Source organism: Ursus arctos, unplaced genomic scaffold (genome assembly GCF_023065955.2).
Source record: "Ursus arctos isolate Adak ecotype North America unplaced genomic scaffold, UrsArc2.0 scaffold_17, whole genome shotgun sequence".
Classification (NCBI taxonomy): domain Eukaryota; kingdom Metazoa; phylum Chordata; class Mammalia; order Carnivora; family Ursidae; genus Ursus; species Ursus arctos.
In genome coordinates, this window is record NW_026622841.1 from 50,952,652 (window position 1) to 50,972,320 (window position 19,669).

The following is a 19,669-nucleotide window of genomic DNA, read 5'->3' on the forward strand; positions in this document are numbered from 1 at the left end:
TATTATGATTGCCCATGTTTACTGATTAGAGAAAGTTTCCAGGCAGCAGCCCAGGGAGTGGTCTCTGTGTGATGCCAGCAGTCTCCCTGCGCTGATGAGAGATTGCTGGGGGAGTCCCAGGAGGGCAGTGCAGTGGGAGTTTGCAAGGCAAAGTGTGGAGGAAGAGAGAACTGCAGAGAGAACCCATGGATCTACAGGGTTCTAGTAGAGTATTTATAAACATTCAGTGCACGGGGTAAGAAAGACCTACCCACAGCTGGGGTATCTTTGTTCCTCTTTGAAAAAAATCACATCTTTAAAAACTAAGACAGAATAATGACTCTTTTGATTCACAAAAGTAGAAAGCCTTCATCATGAGCAGACATGTACTATATGAAAGGTTAAAAGAATTCTTTCAAGAGGAAGGAAAATGATGCTAGATAGAAATTTGGATCTACACAAAGAAATGAAGAACACTGGAAATCATAACTGTGGATAAATAGGACTTTTTTTTCCTTTTATTTAAATAATTTTATTTATTTATTTATTAAAATTTTATTTTTAAGTAATCTTTACACCAAACATGGAGCTCAAACTTAGGACCCCGAGATCAAGAGTCACATGCTCTTCCAACTGAGCCAGTCAAGTGCCCCTATTTAAATCATTTTAAAGATAATTGACTGTTTAAAGCAAAAATAATAACACTATATTATGGATCTTTAATATATGTAGAAGTAAAATGTTTGATAACAATAGCACAAACCTGGGTAGTAGAGGAATGGAAGCATACTACTGTAAATTTCTTACATATGAAATGATGTAATTTCAATTGAAGGTATAATATAATAAAGATACACATTATAATCCCTATAGCAACCATTAAAAAATACAATGAAGAGTTATAGCTAATAAGACAACAAAGGGAATAAAATAGAATCATAAAAAGATAATCCAAAGGAAGGTAGAAAAAATGAAAAATAGGACAAAGAGGAGATACAAATAACAAATACAAACTGGCAGACTTAAACCCAAACACATCAACAACTACGTTAAATGTAAGTGGTCTAAGTATCCCAATTAAAAGAAAGAAGTTGTATGATTGGGTTGAAATGCAAGACACAACTATATGCTACCCATAAAAAACCACTTTAAACATAAAGACATAAATAACTTAAAAGTGAAAGAATGAAAAAGGCTACCTTATGCTAACGCTAATGAAAGTTTAGGGGCACCTGGCTAGCTGAGTTGGTAGAGCATGTGACTCTTGATCTTGGGGTCATGAGTTCAAGCGCCATGTTGGGCACAGAGCTTACATTAAAAAAAAGAAAAAAAAAAGCTTAATTGGCTATCTTAATATCAGACAAGGTAGATTTCATAACAAAAAATATTAGGGAGGGGCGCCTGGGTGGCACAGCGGTTAAGCCTCTGCCTTCGGCTCAGGGCGTGATGCCGGCGTTATGCGATCAAGCCCCACATCAGGCTCCTCCACTATGAGCCTGCTTCTTCCTCTCCCACTCCCCCTGCTTGTGTTCCCTCTCTCGCTGGCTGTCTCTATCTCTGTTGAATAAATAAATAAAATCTTAAAAAAAAAAATATTAGGGAGAAAGAGGGATGTTTCATAATCATAAAGGGGCCAATTCATGAGGAGGATATAACAATCTTAGATGTTTGTACACCTAATAAAAGATCTTCAAAATAAATGAAGCAGAAGTTGATAGAACAATAAGGAGAAATAGATAAATTCACAATTATAGTCAGAGGTTTCAACATTGCTTTCTCAATAATTGGTAGAATATATAGACAGAAAATCAGAAATTTATGGAGAAATTAAAAACTAACCTGACCTAATTGGCATTTATGGAACACTCCACTCAAAAATAGCAGAATATACATTTTATTTTCAAGTGCACACAGACTATTTAGCAAGATAAGACAGTTTTTTGGGCTGTAGGACAAATCTCAATGACTTTTAAAGGATTTAAGACATAAAGTATGGTGCCTGGCCACATGGAATTAAATAGAAATCACTAACTAAATGATATTTACCAAGTCTCAAAATATTTGCAAGCTAGATGACACATAGACTAGGGGTTAAAGAAAAAAAAGGAGATTAGGAAGGATTTTGAACTGAATGAAAATGAAAACACAATAATCACAATTTGTAGGATGTAGTTAAAACAATACTTATAGGGACAGTTATAGCATTAGACACCAATAGTATAAAAAATAAAGGCCTCAACTCAATGTTCAACTGCTATTTTAAGAAAAAATAGAAGAGCAAATGCAACCTATGTAAATAGAATAAAGGAAATGAAAAAGATAAGAGCAAAAATCAATGTAATAGAAAACAGGAAAACAGAAATATTAGTGAAATCAAAGCTTTTTCTTTTAAAAAAATTGATAAAATTAATAATTCTCTAGCCAGGCTGATGTAGGAAAAAAAAGACACACGTTGCCAATATCAGAAATGAGAGAGGTGACATCACTACAGAGTCTATAGCTATTAAAATTATATGAAAGGAATAGTATAAACAACTTTATACCAATAAATTGGATAACTTAGATGAAACAGACATTTCTTGAAAAACAAATTACTAAGGATCAAGTAAGAAGAAATCAATGACTTAAATAGCCTTATACCTATTAAAGGAATTGAATTTGTAGTAAAAAACTTTCCCACAAAGTAAACTCCAGATCCACAGTTTCACTGGCTAATTCAGTTAAATATCTAATGAAAAATTTCACACAAACACTTTTAGAAAATTGAGGAGGAAAAATGCCTTCTAAGTCTTTCTATGAGGATAGCTTTACTCAAACACCAAAGATAACAAAGACAATACAAGAAAACCACAGAACAATATGTCTCATGAATACAGATAGAAATATTCTCAACCAAATATAGCAAATCAAATCCAAAAACATATAAAAAGGTTTATGCATGATGACAAAATTGAGCTTATCCCAGGAATACAAAGTTGGGTTAACATTAAAAAATCAGTCAATGCCAGACAACTGAATAGATATCAACATGCAAAAGAAAGAAGCTTGGATCCTTACCTCACACTGCATAGAAAAGTTAGCTCAAAATAGATCAAAAGCCTGAATTTAGGAGTTAAAACTATGTAATTCTTAGAGGAAAACATAGGGGCAAATCTGCATTATTTTGGCTTTGGCAGTGGTTTCTTAAATATGACATTGAAAGCATAGAAAAACTGGACTTCATCAAAATTAAAAACTTTTGGCACCCAAAAACACTATCGATAGAGTAAAAAGACAACCCAAAGAATGGGAGAAAATATTTGTAAATCATATATCTAAGAAGGGTCTGGTATCCATAATATATAAAGAACACTTACAGCACTCAACAATAAAGACAACCAACCTAATTTAAAAAATGGTCAAAAGTTGGGGCACCTGGGTGGTTCAGTTGGTTAAACGTCTGACTCTTGATTTCAGCTAAGGTCATGATCTCAGGGTCATGAGATTGAGCCCTGCATCAGGCTCTGTACTCAGCACAGAGTCTGCTTGACCCTCTCCTTCTGCTCCTCCCCTTGGCTCATGCATGCATGCTTTCTCTCAAATAAATAAATAAAATCTTTCAAAAAAAATCAAAAATAAAAAGTGGGCAAAAGACTTGAATAGATATATCTCCAAAGAGATAAACAAAAGGCCAATAAGCACATGAAAAGATAACATCAGTAGTTATTAGGGAAATGCAAATTCACGCCATAATGAAATACCACTTCACATCCACTAGGATGGTCATAATTTTTTAAAATGGAAAATAACAAGTGTTGGCCAAAATGTGGAGAAATTGGAACACGCATACACTGTTGGTGGGAATGTAAAATGGTATAGTTGCTGTGGAATATAATGTGGTGCTTCCTCAAAAAGGAACTGTAAACATAGAATTACCATATGACCCAGCAATTCTACTCCTAGGTAAATACCAAAAAGAATTAAAAACAGATGTTCAAACAAAACTTGTACACAAATGTTTGTAGTAGCTGTACTTAAACGGCCGAAAGAGAAAACATGGCCATGAACAGATGAATGAATAAACAATGTTAATATAATCATATAATGGCTATTCAGCCATAGAAAAGAGTGAAATACTCATACATGCTACAACATGGATGAACCTCAAACCAGACACAAAAGGCACATACTGTATGATTCCATTTATAAGAAATATCCAGAATAGGCAAATCCATAAAGACAGAAAACAGATTAGCAGTTTCAAAAGGCTGGGAAGAAGAATGAATAGACAGCAACTGCTTAATTCTTAAATTATGGTAAAATACATACCATTTTAAATGATTCAGTGACATTAAGTACATTCATAATGTTGTACAACCATCACCACTATCTAGCTCCAAAATATTTCATCACTTCAAACAAAAATCCCATAACCAGGGCACCTGGGTGGCTTAGTGGATTAAGCTTTTGCCTTCGGCTCAGGTCATGATCCCAGGGTTCTGGGATCTAGTCCCACATCGGGCTCCTTGCTCAGTGGGGAGCCTGCTTCTTCCTCTGCCTGCCCCTCCCTCTGCTGTGCTCTCTCTCTGTCAAATAAATAAATCTTAAAAAAAAAAAAAAATCCACCCCACCCCCTGCTCCTTGCCTCAGGGGGATAAATGCTCTGTAAGAGACTGTATAAATTTTCTTTTTCTTTTTTAAAAAAATTCTATTTATTTAATTATTTGAGAGAGAGAGAGAGAGAGTAGGAGCAGGGGGGAAGCAGAGGGAGGGGGACAAGCAGACTCCCCGCTGAGCACAGAGCCCCATGTGCTCTACGACTTGAGATCATGACCTGAGCCAAAATCGAGAGTCCAACACTTAACAGACAGAGCCACCCAGATACCCCAGAGACCATATCAATTTTCACTTCTGTCATGGAGCTTACCTTGCCCACCTTTCCCTTCTTTTCTCTTTAAAAGAACTTTTTTAATTTTCTGAATGTTCCTTAAAACTTTTGGTTCTTTTTAATAACTCTGATCTGAGTTTACTGATTGTTAGCTGTCTGCTCATGCTTCAAAGGCACAATAAAACCTTCTCAGAAGTCTGTGCTGTAGGGAGGGGCTTATCTCCTATGATCCTCAATGTGGGTGATCTCACTGGGCTCTCACCTTGCAAAATCCCTGATGTCAGTGTATCTTTGGGTCTTTGGACTCAGACTGTTCAGCCCCCCCCCCCCCCAGTAGATTGTTCCATACTTCTGCTTAGAGGGAATAAGCCTGGCTGCCAGGATTCTGGGAGCAGTGTGAGCATAAGGAGGCTTAGGGCAGGGTGCCTCAGCATTCCGTTTGTAAATTTTCACTTATCTTCCTATTTTCAGGCTGGTAACGGTGCCCTCAACTTTGCTGCTGTCCTCGAGCTCTGAGACCCTTTGTTTTAGCAGCCGAACAGGAGAAACCTCTAGTCTTCTGCCAGAGTGGGGAAGGGCTGTCACTGGCCTCTGCAGGTACGAAGAGTTCTTAAGCTCCTTCATCCCTGCCTTTCAGAGGGCCCACTGCTGTCAGGCCCCATGCCTTCTGTGGGTTCTGAAATTTAAATTGAATTGCGTCTTGGTTTTTTGCATCACTGGCTTTAGATTCTGTTTTTCCTGGTCAGCTGAGTCAGCGATCACTTGTCTATCTGCCTTCCAGCTTCCAAAATGTCACAGTTCTTTTTTTTTTTTCCTCTCATATTCTCTTCATCCTTGGCAGTTTATGCCCAAACAAGCAAAAAAATCCTTTTACTGCCATTTAGTTTCAGAAGACCTCAAAGATGATGTATGTATTTTTTCACTGTCTTTAACCAGAAGTCAATCTAGAAATAATGGAGATATTCAACAGTGGGAGACAGGGGAAGCAAATTATGATTCATACGTATTCTTGAATATTGTATAACCATCAAAAGAAATATCTGTTGTGAATTTTTAGTAATGAGAAAGTTTTTGTTATAACATTAGTTGATTTTATTTTTAAGTTTTGCTTTTTTTTTTTTAAAGTAATCTCTATACCCAATGTGGGGCTCAAACTCATGACCTCAAGATCAAGAGTCACATGCTTTTTTTTTTTTTTTAAAGATTTTATTTATTTATTTGACAGAGAGAGAGAGACAGCCAGCGAGAGAGGGAACACAAGTAGGGGGAGTGGGAGAGGGAGAAGCAGGCTTCCCAGTGGAGCAGGGAGCCTGATGTGGGGCTCGATCCCAGGACTCTGGGGTCATGCCCTGAGCTGAAGGCAGACGCTTAACGACTGAGCCACCCAGGTGCCCCCCAGAGTCACATGCTTTTCTGACTGAGCCAGCCAGGTATCCCAAATTATTACTAAATTTTATTTTATTTTTTTAAGATTTTATTTATTTGAGAGGGAGAGAGAAATCACAAGCTGGGGAGGAGGGGCAAAGGAGAGGGAGAGGGAGAAGCAGACTCCCTGCTGAGCAGGGAGCTGGACCCGCTCCCAGGGAGCTGAGATCATGACCTGAGCTGAAGGCAGCTGCCCAACCAACTAAGCCACCCAGGCGCCCCACTAAATTTTATACATAGAACAATTTTAATAACTTTAAAAATGTTTATGGAAAAAAATGGGTAAAAAATATACCCCTTTATTTATTCATGGTTAATGAGTGATATTATGGGAAATATTACTTCTTTAATTTATAAATTTTCATAATGTATAAATAGTATCGTACTTTTTAACCATAATTAGATTTAATAATACATAATTATTATGGAAAAGATAGATAATACTTGAGATACACACACACATATACACAGTTTTTTCGTTGTTCCAAAACCCATCAGAGAGGTGTAAACTGTCCACATGCTGCTTTATGTTTTCTTCCAAGTAAATTTGCATACCACTTTTATAATGAAAATAAATATAGTCTTCCTGTTTTTGTGTCCGCTCTTAGAGTCACTAGTGGGATCATGTAAGAAAGTGTTAAAAAAAAAAAAAAAAGCCTTGTATGAGCCATGGTTAACATAAAATTGTTACTGGGAAGGAAAGGGGAGATCCCTGGGAGCCTCTTAGCTGTCTCACCTTAGTAAATAGGAAGGATTGGTTTACTGGATTTGCTAATTATCAGCTCGAAAGACAAGAAGACCTCATGCAAATTCCTGGGGAGCAGTCAGAAGGATGAGAGAGAATGGAAACAGGGTGCTAGGAGGCATTGGGATACAGAGCAGCCACAGAGCGGGAGCTGTTGGCAAGATATGCAGGCTTTGCTTGGAATTGCTCAGTCCCGCATATCAGCTAATACTGTATGCTGTGTGGATCCTATCCAGCGGGGGGCCGCTATCTGACCCTTGAAACGGGAATTGGGGAAAGACAGCTAATGTTTGATGGAGGTGAGGAATTTCTTCACTGGCTCAAGAGAAGCAGTCTTGTTGCATGCATTCGTTATCCCTGGTTTGGTGCTGTCATGGCATTTAAACCAGTGACCTTTAGACAGCATTCCTCAAAGCATGGTCCCCACCACAAGGTATCCCTGGAGAAGGGATGTGGCACATCTGCTATGGATGGCATTTTGAGGACCTCATGGCCATCTGCAAATTCACCAGGGACATTTTTAGAATACTCCATTTAGATTCCTTTTTTGGAGCAGATTGGTTACTTAGTACATTTTACTAATGAGTTATTAACTTATTCCTTTTTTTTAAAATTTGTAGCACTGCAGAACACCTAGATTTAAAAGTCTACCCCTTCATAGACAAATCAGCCGGGTGGACTTCAGTGCGTTAGTTTTGGTTCCTAAATTGTGGTGGATTCAAAAGGTGATAATGAGTTTCTTGGCCTCTTACAAAGTCTTAGTTAATCTTCCTCTCTTTGTATGATCTCTTTCTTTCGCTGGCTCTGTTTCCTTTCTCTCACTTTTTGTTAGGTTACAGTTGTTTATCAGTCTGTCTATTTGGGAAAGGAAGAGATGAATCGTACTAGCCATTCAACGTGAAAACAACTTAGCACCAGATAATTAAAAAAAAAATTCCCGTAACTGTCATTAGATAATCTCATCTGCCCAATTTTGCTTTTTAAGATCCTATTTAAATGAATTACTACCAGCAGAATTGTAAAAAAGAATCCTAATTAGAGACAGAAGTAAGTAATCCCTGTTTGACAATGGATTTCTTTTGGAGAAGTTGAAAACAATCATTAACATCAATTTAAATGCTTATTTACTTTACAGCAGTTAACTATAAAGTGACCTTTGAGGAAGGGTATGTTTTGAAAAATTAACCAGGAAAATTGGGGTTGCCAGCCCTTTTGGGAGATGCCTGAAAAAACCATTCAAAGTACTGAGAAACTGACCATCCTACAAACTTCAGTAATTCATTAAATGTTCAACTTTTTCAAAACACGGTAAAAGTGGCTCATTCGAAGTTTTGGGGTTGTTATTAGGTGTGTCCAAAGAATGCAGTATTTAGCATTCCTGTAGATAGATACATATTAGGGTGTTTATTTGATTAAAACAGAATAGTTGACTGCAGGGGAAATGTTTGAAGTAGAATTTCAAAGTTGAGATAATTTTCTCTTATTGTTTCAGAAAAGGTGGTATTATTGCTTTCTTGAGACTTTGATCTTTAGAGAGATTCTGTTTGGGTACATAATAGAATAGGAAACACTTATACAGTGCTTCCTATATGTCAGGTATCTTTCTAATAGTTTCATGTATATTAAACCACACACCCTAAGCCAACACTTTATTTTTTCGAGCAGTTTTAGATTCACAGCAAAATCGAACAGAAAGTACAGTGATTTCTTATGTACCCTCTGCCCCTTCCCCCACCGCCCCATCTCCCCTTTATCAGCATCCCTCACTAGAGTGGTACGTTTGTTGCAGTGCTGAACCTGTATTGACACATCAGTACCATCCAAGTCTATAGTTTGCATTAGGGTTCGCATTGGTGGGGTACGTTCTTTGGGTTTAGGCAGATGGATAATGACATGCATTCACTATGATATAATATACAGAGTAGTTTCACTGGCCTCAAAATCCTCTGTGCTCTGCCTATTCATTCCTTTCCCTCTCTTAATCATTATTTTTACTATCTCAATAGATTTGCCCTTTCCAGAAGGTAGTTGGAATCACACAGTACATAGTCTTTTCAGATTGGCTTCTTTTGCTTAGTAATATTCATTCAAGTTTCCTCCATGTCTTTTTGTGGCCAGATAGCTTATTTCTTTTTTAATGCTGAATAAAACTCCATTGTCTGGCTGTGCTGCAGCCTATTTACTCATTCACTTACAGAAGGATGTCTTGGTTGCTTCCAAGTTTCGCAGTTAGGAATAAAGCTGCTGTCACTATCTGAGTGCAGGCTTTTGTGTGAATATACATTTTCAACTCCTTTGGTAAATACCAAGGAGTGTGATTGTTGGATTGTATGGTAAGAATATGTTTAGTTTTGTAAGAATTTGCTGAACTGTTTTCCAAAAGTGGCTGGACCATTTTGCATTCCCACCAGCAATGAATGAGACTTACGGTACCTTACCAGCACTTGGTATTGCCAGTGTTTTGGATTTTGGGCATTCTAACACATGAGTAGTGGTATTTCATTGTTGTTTTAATTTTCAGTTCCCTAATGATATATGATGTTGAACATCTTTTTATATGCTTACTTGCCATTTATGTATCTTCTTTGGGGAGGTGTCTGTTAAGGTCTTTTGCCCATTTTAAAAATCAGGTTGTTTGCTTTCTAATTACTGAGTTTTAAGAGTTCTTTGTATATTTTGGATAGCAGCCCTTTATTAGATGTGTCTTTTGCACGTATTTTCTCCCAATGTGTGGCTTACCTTCTCATTCTCAGGACGCTGTCTTTCACAGGGCAGAAGCTTTAAACTTTAATGAAGTCCAGAGTTTACCAATTACTTTTTTTTTCATGGATTGTGTCTATATTTTGTATGTTATACCTATTGTATACTGTATTCTTATAATCAAGTAAGTTAGAGAAAAGAAAATGTTATTAAGAAAATCATCAGGAAGAGAAAATGCACTGGACAATGCTAAACTGTAAAAAAATCTGCACGTGAGTGGACCTGCACAGTTCAAACCCGTGTTGTTCAAGGCTCAACTGTGTTTCTTTTTTTACTCTTTTTAGTGGTTGCCCTAGAGTTTGCACTGTACATTCTACAACTCACCCAAGTCTGCTTTCAAATAACCCTATACCACTTCAGGAGTGGTTCAGTCCATGTAATGAAATAATCTTAATTCCTCCCTCTCATCCTTTGTATTGTTGCTGTTATTGAATCCACTTACATATAAGCAGATATATATCTCCTTTGACTTCCGACAGTACATCTGAATGTTAGCAGAATGGAGCAGAAAGGGTATGAGACTTGAAATGTGGAGCTGCAGCTGCCTCGTAGTTTCAATACCAGGTTGCTCTGTAAATTGGGATAAGACACTTCTCTGTGAGCCTGAGGGATAAGATGGTGTCTAAGGACCAGCCCAGGCTGCAGCCCTCTGGGCCTTCCCATTATTCTGAAGTCTGTTGTAGCAGAAATGCTTTGAGTTCTTAACATGTTTCTATTGCTTCCATATGTATGGAAAACAGGCTATATACACATACCTGCAAAGCTCCTCATTATATTTTTGAAAAAGACTATGGACCAGGTTCCTGGAGCATTTTGACAAGTTTCAGATAGAGGTACCTAATCCTGACCCTGGAGGTTTGGAAAGGCTCATCAGCTATGTTCTCATTGATTTCTGGTTATTGGCTACGTATGGAGTGGCAAGCATCTTAATTGTACATTAATGAGGACTTAATTACAATCAACTGATTTCATAGCAGTTAGTGATGATTAGCTTTCAAAGAAAGGCTATGTTAGTTCAAGTAGTTCCCACAGCCTTTCAAGCTGAAAAAGAATGAACTATAAGGCACCTTTGGAACAGAGCTCTCCGCATCTCCAGATGTCTCCATCATTTGGACTTGAGGACAGAACGCATCCTCTGGATCAAGTCACTCATACAACTTAGGCCTCTTCTAAGGGGGGGTCACAAACATGTCAGAGCATGGGTGTGGACACTGGGATTCCAAGTTAGCCTTCTCTGTCTTATTAACTCTTTGGTTTTGGACAAGCTCTGTGTTTGAGTTGAGAGTTCTCACTGGTTTGTTGGGAAACTTATGAGATAAAAGACACGAAGAAAAAAGAATAAGAAAAATAAGTCTTTATTCTGCCTTCACTTGTTCTTTCTCAGATGCTCTTCTTCTTTTATAGACTCTTCCTTTCTTTATGTGGATTTATTTCTGGCCTATATCATTTTCCTTTTCTCTGAAGATTTTTTTTTTTTAATTTGTTTGTTTATTTTTAAGTAATCTCTGTGCCCAACATGGGGCTTGAACTCCTGACCCTGAGAGCAAGAGTTGTGTGCTTCCCCAACTGAGTCAGGTGGGTGCCCCTAAGAACTTTTTAACATTTCTCACAAGGCAGTCTACTGACAACAAATTTCTTCAATATTTGTTTGCCTTTATTTCTCCTTCACTTTTGAAGGATAATTTTAGAGTACAGAATTCTAGGTTGGTGGGCTTTTTTCCCTTCAAATATTTAATATTTTCCTCCACTCTTTTCTTACTTGCATGCTTTTTTTTTTTTTTAAAGATTTTATCTATTAGAGAGAGAGAGAGACAGCCAGCGACAGAGCGAACACAAGCAGGGGAAGTGGGAGAGGAAGAAGCAGGCTCCCAGCAGAGGAGCCCAATACGGGGCTTGATCCCAGGACTCTGGGATCATGCCCTGAGCCGAAGACAGAGGTTTAATGACTGAGCCACCCAGACGCCCCAACTTGCATGTTTTTTGAAGAAAAGTCACATTCATTCTTGTCTTTGCCCCACTATAGGAAAGGTGTTTTTTTTTTCTTCTTTTGTTCCTTTCAGGACTTTCTCCTTTTGGTTTTCCATAAATATGATATCTCTAGGTGTAGTGTATTGGACATCTATCCTGCTAGATCTTTTCTAAGATCTGGATCTGTGGTTTGGTGTCAGACATTAATTTGGGGGACATTATCAGTTACTGTTTCTTTAAATATTTGCTTCTTTTTCCTTTCTTTCTTTTCCTTCTGGTATTCCTATTATGCATGTGTTATTTCTTCTATAATTGTCCCGTAGTTTTTGGAAATCCTGGTTTTTGTTTTTGGTGTTTTGTTTGTTTTGTTTTGTTTTTCCAGTTTGTTTCTCTTTGCTTTTTAGTGTTGGAAGTTTCTATTATTTTACCCTCAAGCTCAGAGATTCTTTGCTCAGCTGTGTCTAGTCTACTAATGAGCCCATCAAAGGCAGTCTTCCTTTCTGTTACAGTGTTTTTGATCCCTAGCAAGTCTTGTTTATTCTTTCTTAGACTTTCCATCTCTTTGCTTCCATTTTCCATCTGTTCTTACATGCTGTTTACTTTTTCCATCAAAGCACTTAGCATATTAATCATAGTTTAAAAAAATTCCTGGTCTGATAATTCTAATTGTCCTGCCATATCTGATTCTGGTTCTGATGTTTGTTCGGTCACTCTGAACTGTGCTTTTTTTTTTTTTTTTTTTAAGATTTTATTTATGTACTTGACAGAGAGAGACAGCCAGCGAGAGAGGGAACACAAGCAGGGGGAGTGGGAGAGGAAGAAGCAGGCCCCCAGCGGAGAAGCCTGATGTGGGGCTGGATCCCAGAGCACCGGGATCACGCCCTGAGCGGAAGGCAGACGCTTAACGACTGTGCCACCCAGGCGCCCCTGAACTGTGCTTTTTACCTTTTAGTGTGCTTTGTAAATTATTGTTGAAAAGTATACATGGTGTCCTGGGTAAAATAAACTGTAGTGAGGGGCGCCTGGGTGGCACAGCGGTTAAGCGTCAGCCTTCGGCTCAGGGCGTGATCCTGGTGTTGTGGGATCGAGCCCCACATCAGGCTCCTCTGCTATGAGCCTGCTTCTTCCTCTCCCACTCCCCCTGCTTGTGTTCCCTCTCTCGCTGGCTGTCTCTATCTCTGTCGAATAAATAAATAAAATCTTTAAAAATAAATAAATAAACTGTAGTGAATAGGCCTTTAGTAATGTGGTGGTTAGGTGTGGGGGAGGGGAAGCATTCTGATTGATTAGGAGATCTTTTGGTAAACCTGCACCCCTGGACCATGAACTTCAATAGTGCTTTTCAGTTTCTCTCCACCCTGTGTAAAGGCAGAATGGCTAGGGAGGCAGGGGTTGGGTGTTCCACTTCTACATGTAAGGCTAGAGGGAGCTGGAGTTGGGTATTTCCATTCCCTCAGGTAGTTTGAACTCTGATAATACTCCAGCAGGTTAGGCTCTGGTAAAATAGTTTCTCCTGAGGGCAGATCTTGTTTAGAATGCTCTGGCATATTTCAAGATAGTTTCCTTCCTCCTCTCTCTGCTAGAAGCACCAGGGGAGTTTTCTTTGGTATTCACTGTGAGGGCTTGGTAACCTCCTGGAGGTAACTTACAAAACTGTGGAGACACCCCCTTCCCCCCATTACTGGGTCCCCCTGAAGTATTTCACTCTCAGGCTTGTCCTCACTGAACCTCTAGCAATTTGTCAATACAGTTTAGGTGTTCCTACCCTGGCACTGCTTCCCATGGAGGTTTTTGCTTGTGGATTTCTACTCTGTTTTTTTCTGTATCTGTATGTCTGTCTCTTCAGTTTTGGGGGCAGTGGTTTGCCCTGTGCCCTCACTTCTCTGACTGAAGAATTGTTGATTTTTTAGTTTGTTACCTTTTTACTTATTAGGACAGAGTGACAACGTCTAAATTCCTCGCATGCTGGACCAGAAACCACCTATTATCCCCCTTTTTACATATAAGGAAACCAAGACACAAAGCTATTTATTAATTTGATCAAGGGTCCCACCTGGCATACGGTAGAACCAGGATTGAATCTAGGTGTTCTGGCTCAAGAGTCTGTGCTTTTAACCACCACGCCATGGAGGAAAACAAGCAGATTGGTCCAGTGGGGAAAGGAAAAATATGTTTTCTTACCACGAGGTCGTTCATGGATTTCCCCATGTTTCTGTATCTTCTTTGCAAAATACATTTAATAGCTATTTATTTCTACCTTGGTGATGTGCTAAAATTTACAAAACTATTCTCACAATGTTTGACATTTGATAATTATTATTTTTCTTCTACAATGATAGATAATGTTCTGCAATTGTTTCCCTTCCTTTGAGTAATTTCATTCAGGAAAGCTCCATGAATGTGTTTATAGGGTCAATGGGTATGGATACATATATAATTATTGCCGACTTTTGTCATATTAGTTTCCAGAATGGTTGTATTGATTTTCTGGGCTTCCAACATTGTATAATTATATGAAATTATAGAAAATATTATATATACATATATTGAAAACCTGTTAGGTACAAGTGCACTGTCAATACCAGAAGGCTCTAAAATTGCACCCCTTCCATAAATTGATGCATAACCTTTTTCCAGATACTTAGTTTATATTGCATGTAGCCTTGCATGTAGGAGGCAATCCATAGATATTTATTGGATGGATAGATGGATGGATGGATGGATGGATGGATGACATCCAACTGATTCCTTCTAATCAACACACAGAAAGTTAGTGGCAAAGTTGAAATGATAGTCTGCTTTATAATACAGAGCTATTTCTCCTACTGTAACTGCAGTTCTATTTCATTCACCAATATATATTGTATACTTAGTATGTGAAAACACAGTTCTAGAATCTGGGAGTACTACTATCAATAAAACACAGTTCCACCCATCATGTACCTCACAGTTTGATTGAGAAACTCACATACATCTCTGGATCAAGTTCTCATTCATAAAATGAATGTAGGGACCTCAGAAGTTCCTTCTAGTTTCTGAAACTCTAAATTTCCCAATTCTAGATATTAAGACTCTAGAGTAAGATTATTTTAAGCAGAAATCTAAAGGAACTGATGATTCAAGATAATGATAGATCTTCTCCTTCCTTCCTTCCTTCATCATTGAGTGCATACTAAACACCAGACACAATTAAGTACTAGAATAAAAATAGGAATAAGTCCTCTTTTCTTAAAAAGTCTACCGTCCAAAATGGGGAAGTTTTTTGAAGAATGGTTTGGCAACACAACAGTACTGCATACAGTGTTTATGTGGATGTGGATGTGATGTGCTTACTCTAAGATTCTAGCAAAAGCTTAAATTGAGTGGTCTCCAGTATTAAAGTAGAGGAGGGGATCAGCTAAATGCTTCCAAAGTTAATGGCAAATATCATTGAATCTTGTAGGTTTATGTCAGGGGAAAATACTAGTACCATACTTGCCAATATCAAGACGAAAGAGGACAAATGCAAATGGACTCACCACTTCTCTTCTTCTACTTGCACTCCTACGGACTGGAACTTACTGGGTGCTTTATTTTCCCCTGTTTTGTCAGGCTCTTCAGCATCATCCACCTGAGGAAATAACCAAATAGGTAGAGGTGCCCCATTTTAGTCATCTTTCTTGAAAAACCAATGTCACATTTAACAGAAACATCTGCAGTACTACTGGAATGTTAGGTGATTTGTACCCTTTTTGTTCAATATTTGTGTATTTGATGAGGGCCATCACTACACTGTTAGCATGTGCTTTGACTCTGCTGATCTTAGTAAAATGAAATTTTATTCACTCTTAAGATAAATGTCTATGGTTGCTCCATAGACCTGTGAGTATGTGCTATGTGCTTACCTATGAGCACTATATTAGAAAGGAGCACTCACTGCATTGGAAATAGGTTCTTGGAAGTTTTGAATTTGCAGATAACGAAATACAAAAGAAGGAAGAAATTTCATTTATTGTAGTTAGAATTGTTGATATTGAGAGATTTAGGTACTATTTTTTTAAGATAAACTATATAGTATTTTCATTTTTCCACCTTAAACTAAGAAATTGACTTTGAATACCATGCCATGGTTCTTAAATAGCTGTGTGTGTACAGACTACAGTTCACATGGAAAATGTATCTATATTTAAATGGTAGCCTATGTGACGAACCTAAATTTGAAATAAATGTTACGACTATTCAGAGCAATTAGATTTTTTCCTCTTTTTTTCTGCATATTTAATATATTATTTTTTCTAAATATAAAAGCAATTTAATGTAAGTTCTATGAAATTAAAGTACATAAATATAAACTGTAGAAAGATAAAGCCCCCCAAGGATCACTTTCAAGCCTTTGCAGCACATTTGTCCGTCTATTAATATGTATAATATATATGTAAATGATTATTAGTATTTAATGTACACAGATGAAGTTACACTATATTTACATTTTCTGCAATTTGCTTTATTCATTAACACTGTTATCATTTGGATATTTTATTGTGTATGTAGATATAGATCTATCTTAATCCTTTTGTTCCCTACATAAATATTCCTTTTAATGACTGTGTAAGCAACAAGGGCATCAGGGTAATTTTCTCTTTGTTGCTATTATCTAGTATTACAATTAATATTGCACATGTATCAGAGCAATTTAGAATAATTAGAAAAATTGCGCAAATGTTATGTGGGAAAAATCCTTAGAAGTCAAAATGTTAGATGGAAAGATACTGAATGTGTTCAACAGTAAGGGATATTGCCAAACTGCTTTTCAAAGCATTTATCATCCTGCCGTAATTGATGTATGGGAATTTCCATTTTCCTATACACTCACCAATACTAAATATGGCAAACTTTAAAATTTTTGCTAGTATCACAGGTGAAGAATATTTATTGGCCTCTTGTACTTCTATCTGTAAATTGCCTATTATATCCTTTGCTTGTTTTTGTGTTTTTATCCCATTGAATTATTTTTTATTTTCTTCTTGGTTATATATACTAAAAATATTTCCTCTCAGTTTATCATTTGCTTTTTTCCCCTTATTTTAAGATTTTATTTTTAGTGGCGCCTGGGTGGCACAGTTGGTTAGGCTTCCAACTCTTGGTTTTGGCTTGGGTCATGATCTCAGGGTTGTGGGATCAAGTCCCACATCAGGCTCTGCTCTCAGCGGGAAGGCTGCTTAAATTTCTTTCTCCCTCTCCCTCTGCCCCTCCCCCTGCACTCAAGCTCTGTCTCTCACAAATAAATAAATAAATAAATCTTTAAAAAAATTTTTTATTTTTAGGTAATGTCTGCATCCAACATGAGGCTCAAGCTCATAACCCTGAGATCAACAGCCCTATGGTCTATCACTTGAACCAGCCAGGTGTCCCTATTATTTGTGTTTTAAACTTTGCCCTTCATAGAATCCTAAAATCCCTATGTGGTGAAATCTAATATGGTTTGGAATGGCATTCTTTACCCTCAGCATATTTTTTTAAAGTTCTCTTGTATTTACTTTTATGCTTTCATTTTTCTTTTTCATATTTATTTCTTAAATCCACTGTCTTGAAATGTTTGTGCTTAAGAAACAAAGTAGAGGGGCATCTGGGTGGCACAGTCATTAAGCAGACGTCTGCCTTCGGCTCAGGGCGTGATCCCGGCATTCTGGGATCGAGCCCCACATCAGGCTCCTCAACTATGAGCCTGCTTCTTCCTCTCCCACTCCCCCTGCTTGTGTTCCCTTCTCGCTGGCTGTCTCTATCTCTGTCGAATAAATAAATAAAATCTTTAAAATAAATAAATAAAATCTTTAAAAAAAAAAAAAAGAAAAGAAACAAAGTAGAGATTTAACATATTTTCCCTACATGGATCACCAATTGTTCTGGCTCCTTTTATTAACTAATTCAATTTTTTTTTTTTAAGATTTTATTTATTCATTTGACAGAGAGAGAGACAGCCAGCAAGAGCGGGAACACAAGCAGGGGGAGTGGGAGAGGAAGAAGCAGGCTCCCAGCAGAGGAGCCTGATGTGGGGCTCGATCCCAGAACGCCAGGATCACACCCTGAGCCGAAGGCAGACGCTTAACGACTGAGCCACCCAGGCGTCCCATAATTCAATTTTTTTTTTATTTGAGATGCCAACTTTATGTTCTACCAAACTTCACCCATACATTCCCATGTATATAGCCCCGTTTTTGGTCTCCTAATCTTCTGGTCTTATTATTCTCCCATTTTTTTCCCTAATATAATTTTGTAGTAAATCTTGATATTTTCTATGGCATGACTCCTCCTGTAATTCTTTTTTAATGTAATTTTTCAAATTTCTAGGTTATTCTGGAATATTAATTTCTAAATAAATTGTCAAATCCCTCCTTCCAGCTTCTTTTTTTTAAAGATTTTTTATTTATTTATTTGACAGAGATAGAGACAGCTAGCGAGAGAGGGAACACAAGCAGGGGGAGTGGGAGAGGAAGAAGCAGGCTCATAGAGGAGGAGCCTGACGTGGGGCTCGAACCCGGAACGCTGGGATCACGCCCTGAGCCAAAGGCAGACGCTTTAACCGCTGTGCCACTCAGGTGCCCCTCTCCTTCCAGCTTCTATCTAGTGATACAAATCACATTGGAGGGGTGCCTGGGAGGCTCAGTCAATAAGCGTCTGCCTTTGGCTCAGGTCATGGTCCTAGGGTCCTGGTATCAAGCCGTGCATTGGGCACCCTGCTCGGCGGGAAGCCCGCTTCTCCCTCTCCCATTCCCTCTGCTTGTGTTCCCTCTCTTGCTGTCTCTCTGTCAAATCAATAAATAAAATCTAAAAAAAAAAAAAAAAAAAAAAAAAAATCGCATTGGAATTTTTATTACAGTTTCTTTCAGTTTATTTAATTCAATATATAACTTTTGAGAGAATTGCTATCTTTATACTATGGAGTATTCCTGTGCAGGAATATTGAATAGTTTTCCACTTATTCAGATTATGTTTTATATAAGGGAAGTTTTTACATTATTTTCAGATAGGTATTGATTATTCTTTGTGAAGCTCAATCCTGTTACAGGTTTTGTTACTAATGTGAATGGACTTGTTTTGTTCCATTACATTTTCTGTTTATTAATAATATACAGAAACATTATTGATTTCCCTGTATTTATATTGTATTCTTTGACTGTAGTGAATTCTAATCATTATTCAGTGGTTTCCATTAGATTTTCTATAGACATGCATGTTATCCACAAATAAAAGCAATTTTACTCTTTCTTTGGAAAGTTTAGACCACATTTCACTTTCTTGCTTTGTGTATTGGCTAATAAGGGCAAATAGTACTGAATCAATCTGTGAAAATAGGCATCTATTTCTAGTTTCTGAATCCAATTAGAATGTCTCTACCATTTCACCTTTAAATATGTTTAATTAGGTTTCTTATAGATTTTTTTTATCCTGTTAACAGTTGGAATGCCTTCTGAATTTTATTGAATACTATATTTCTTAGCATGTATTGTGATATCATATTTTCCCCCCTACAGCTAAAATAACTTTGAATTTCTATAACATGCACTATTTGGTAGTGGTATATTATTTTTAAAAATATGTATTTGGATATATTCTCAAATTTAGTTAGAATTTTTGCATCTGTATTTATAAGCATTTTCTAATAATTTTTATCTTGTGCTCTTCCAAGTTTGAGTATCAGAGTTATGTTTGTTTGATAAAATATATTGAGAATCTTGACGTCTCTTCTTGTATTATTAAATACTTTTCTTTTAAGATTTTATTTTTTAAAAAGTTATCTCGGGACTCCTGGGTGGCTCAGTCAGTTAAATGTCTGCCTTTGGCTCCGGTCATGGTCTTGGGGTCCTGGGATCGAGTCCTGCATCCAGCTCCCTGTTCAGCTGGGAGTCTGCTTCTCCCTCTCTCTGCTACTCCCCCTGCTTGTGCTT

General features: G+C 37.5%; 1 protein-coding gene across 11 annotated transcripts in view; it reads right to left on the reverse strand.

Annotated features, from left to right (window-relative positions):
• The window catches only part of DLGAP1 (DLG associated protein 1), an 843,835-nt gene that overhangs the window by 32,277 nt on the left and 791,889 nt on the right, over nt 1–19,669 (reverse strand). For all 11 annotated transcript variants that reach the window (XM_026496025.3, XM_057313266.1, XM_057313260.1 and 8 more), the window contains one exon: nt 15,263–15,354. In XM_026496025.3, coding sequence (XP_026351810.3) covers nt 15,263–15,354 — 92 coding nt within the window. The remainder of the gene's footprint in view (nt 1–15,262; nt 15,355–19,669) is intronic.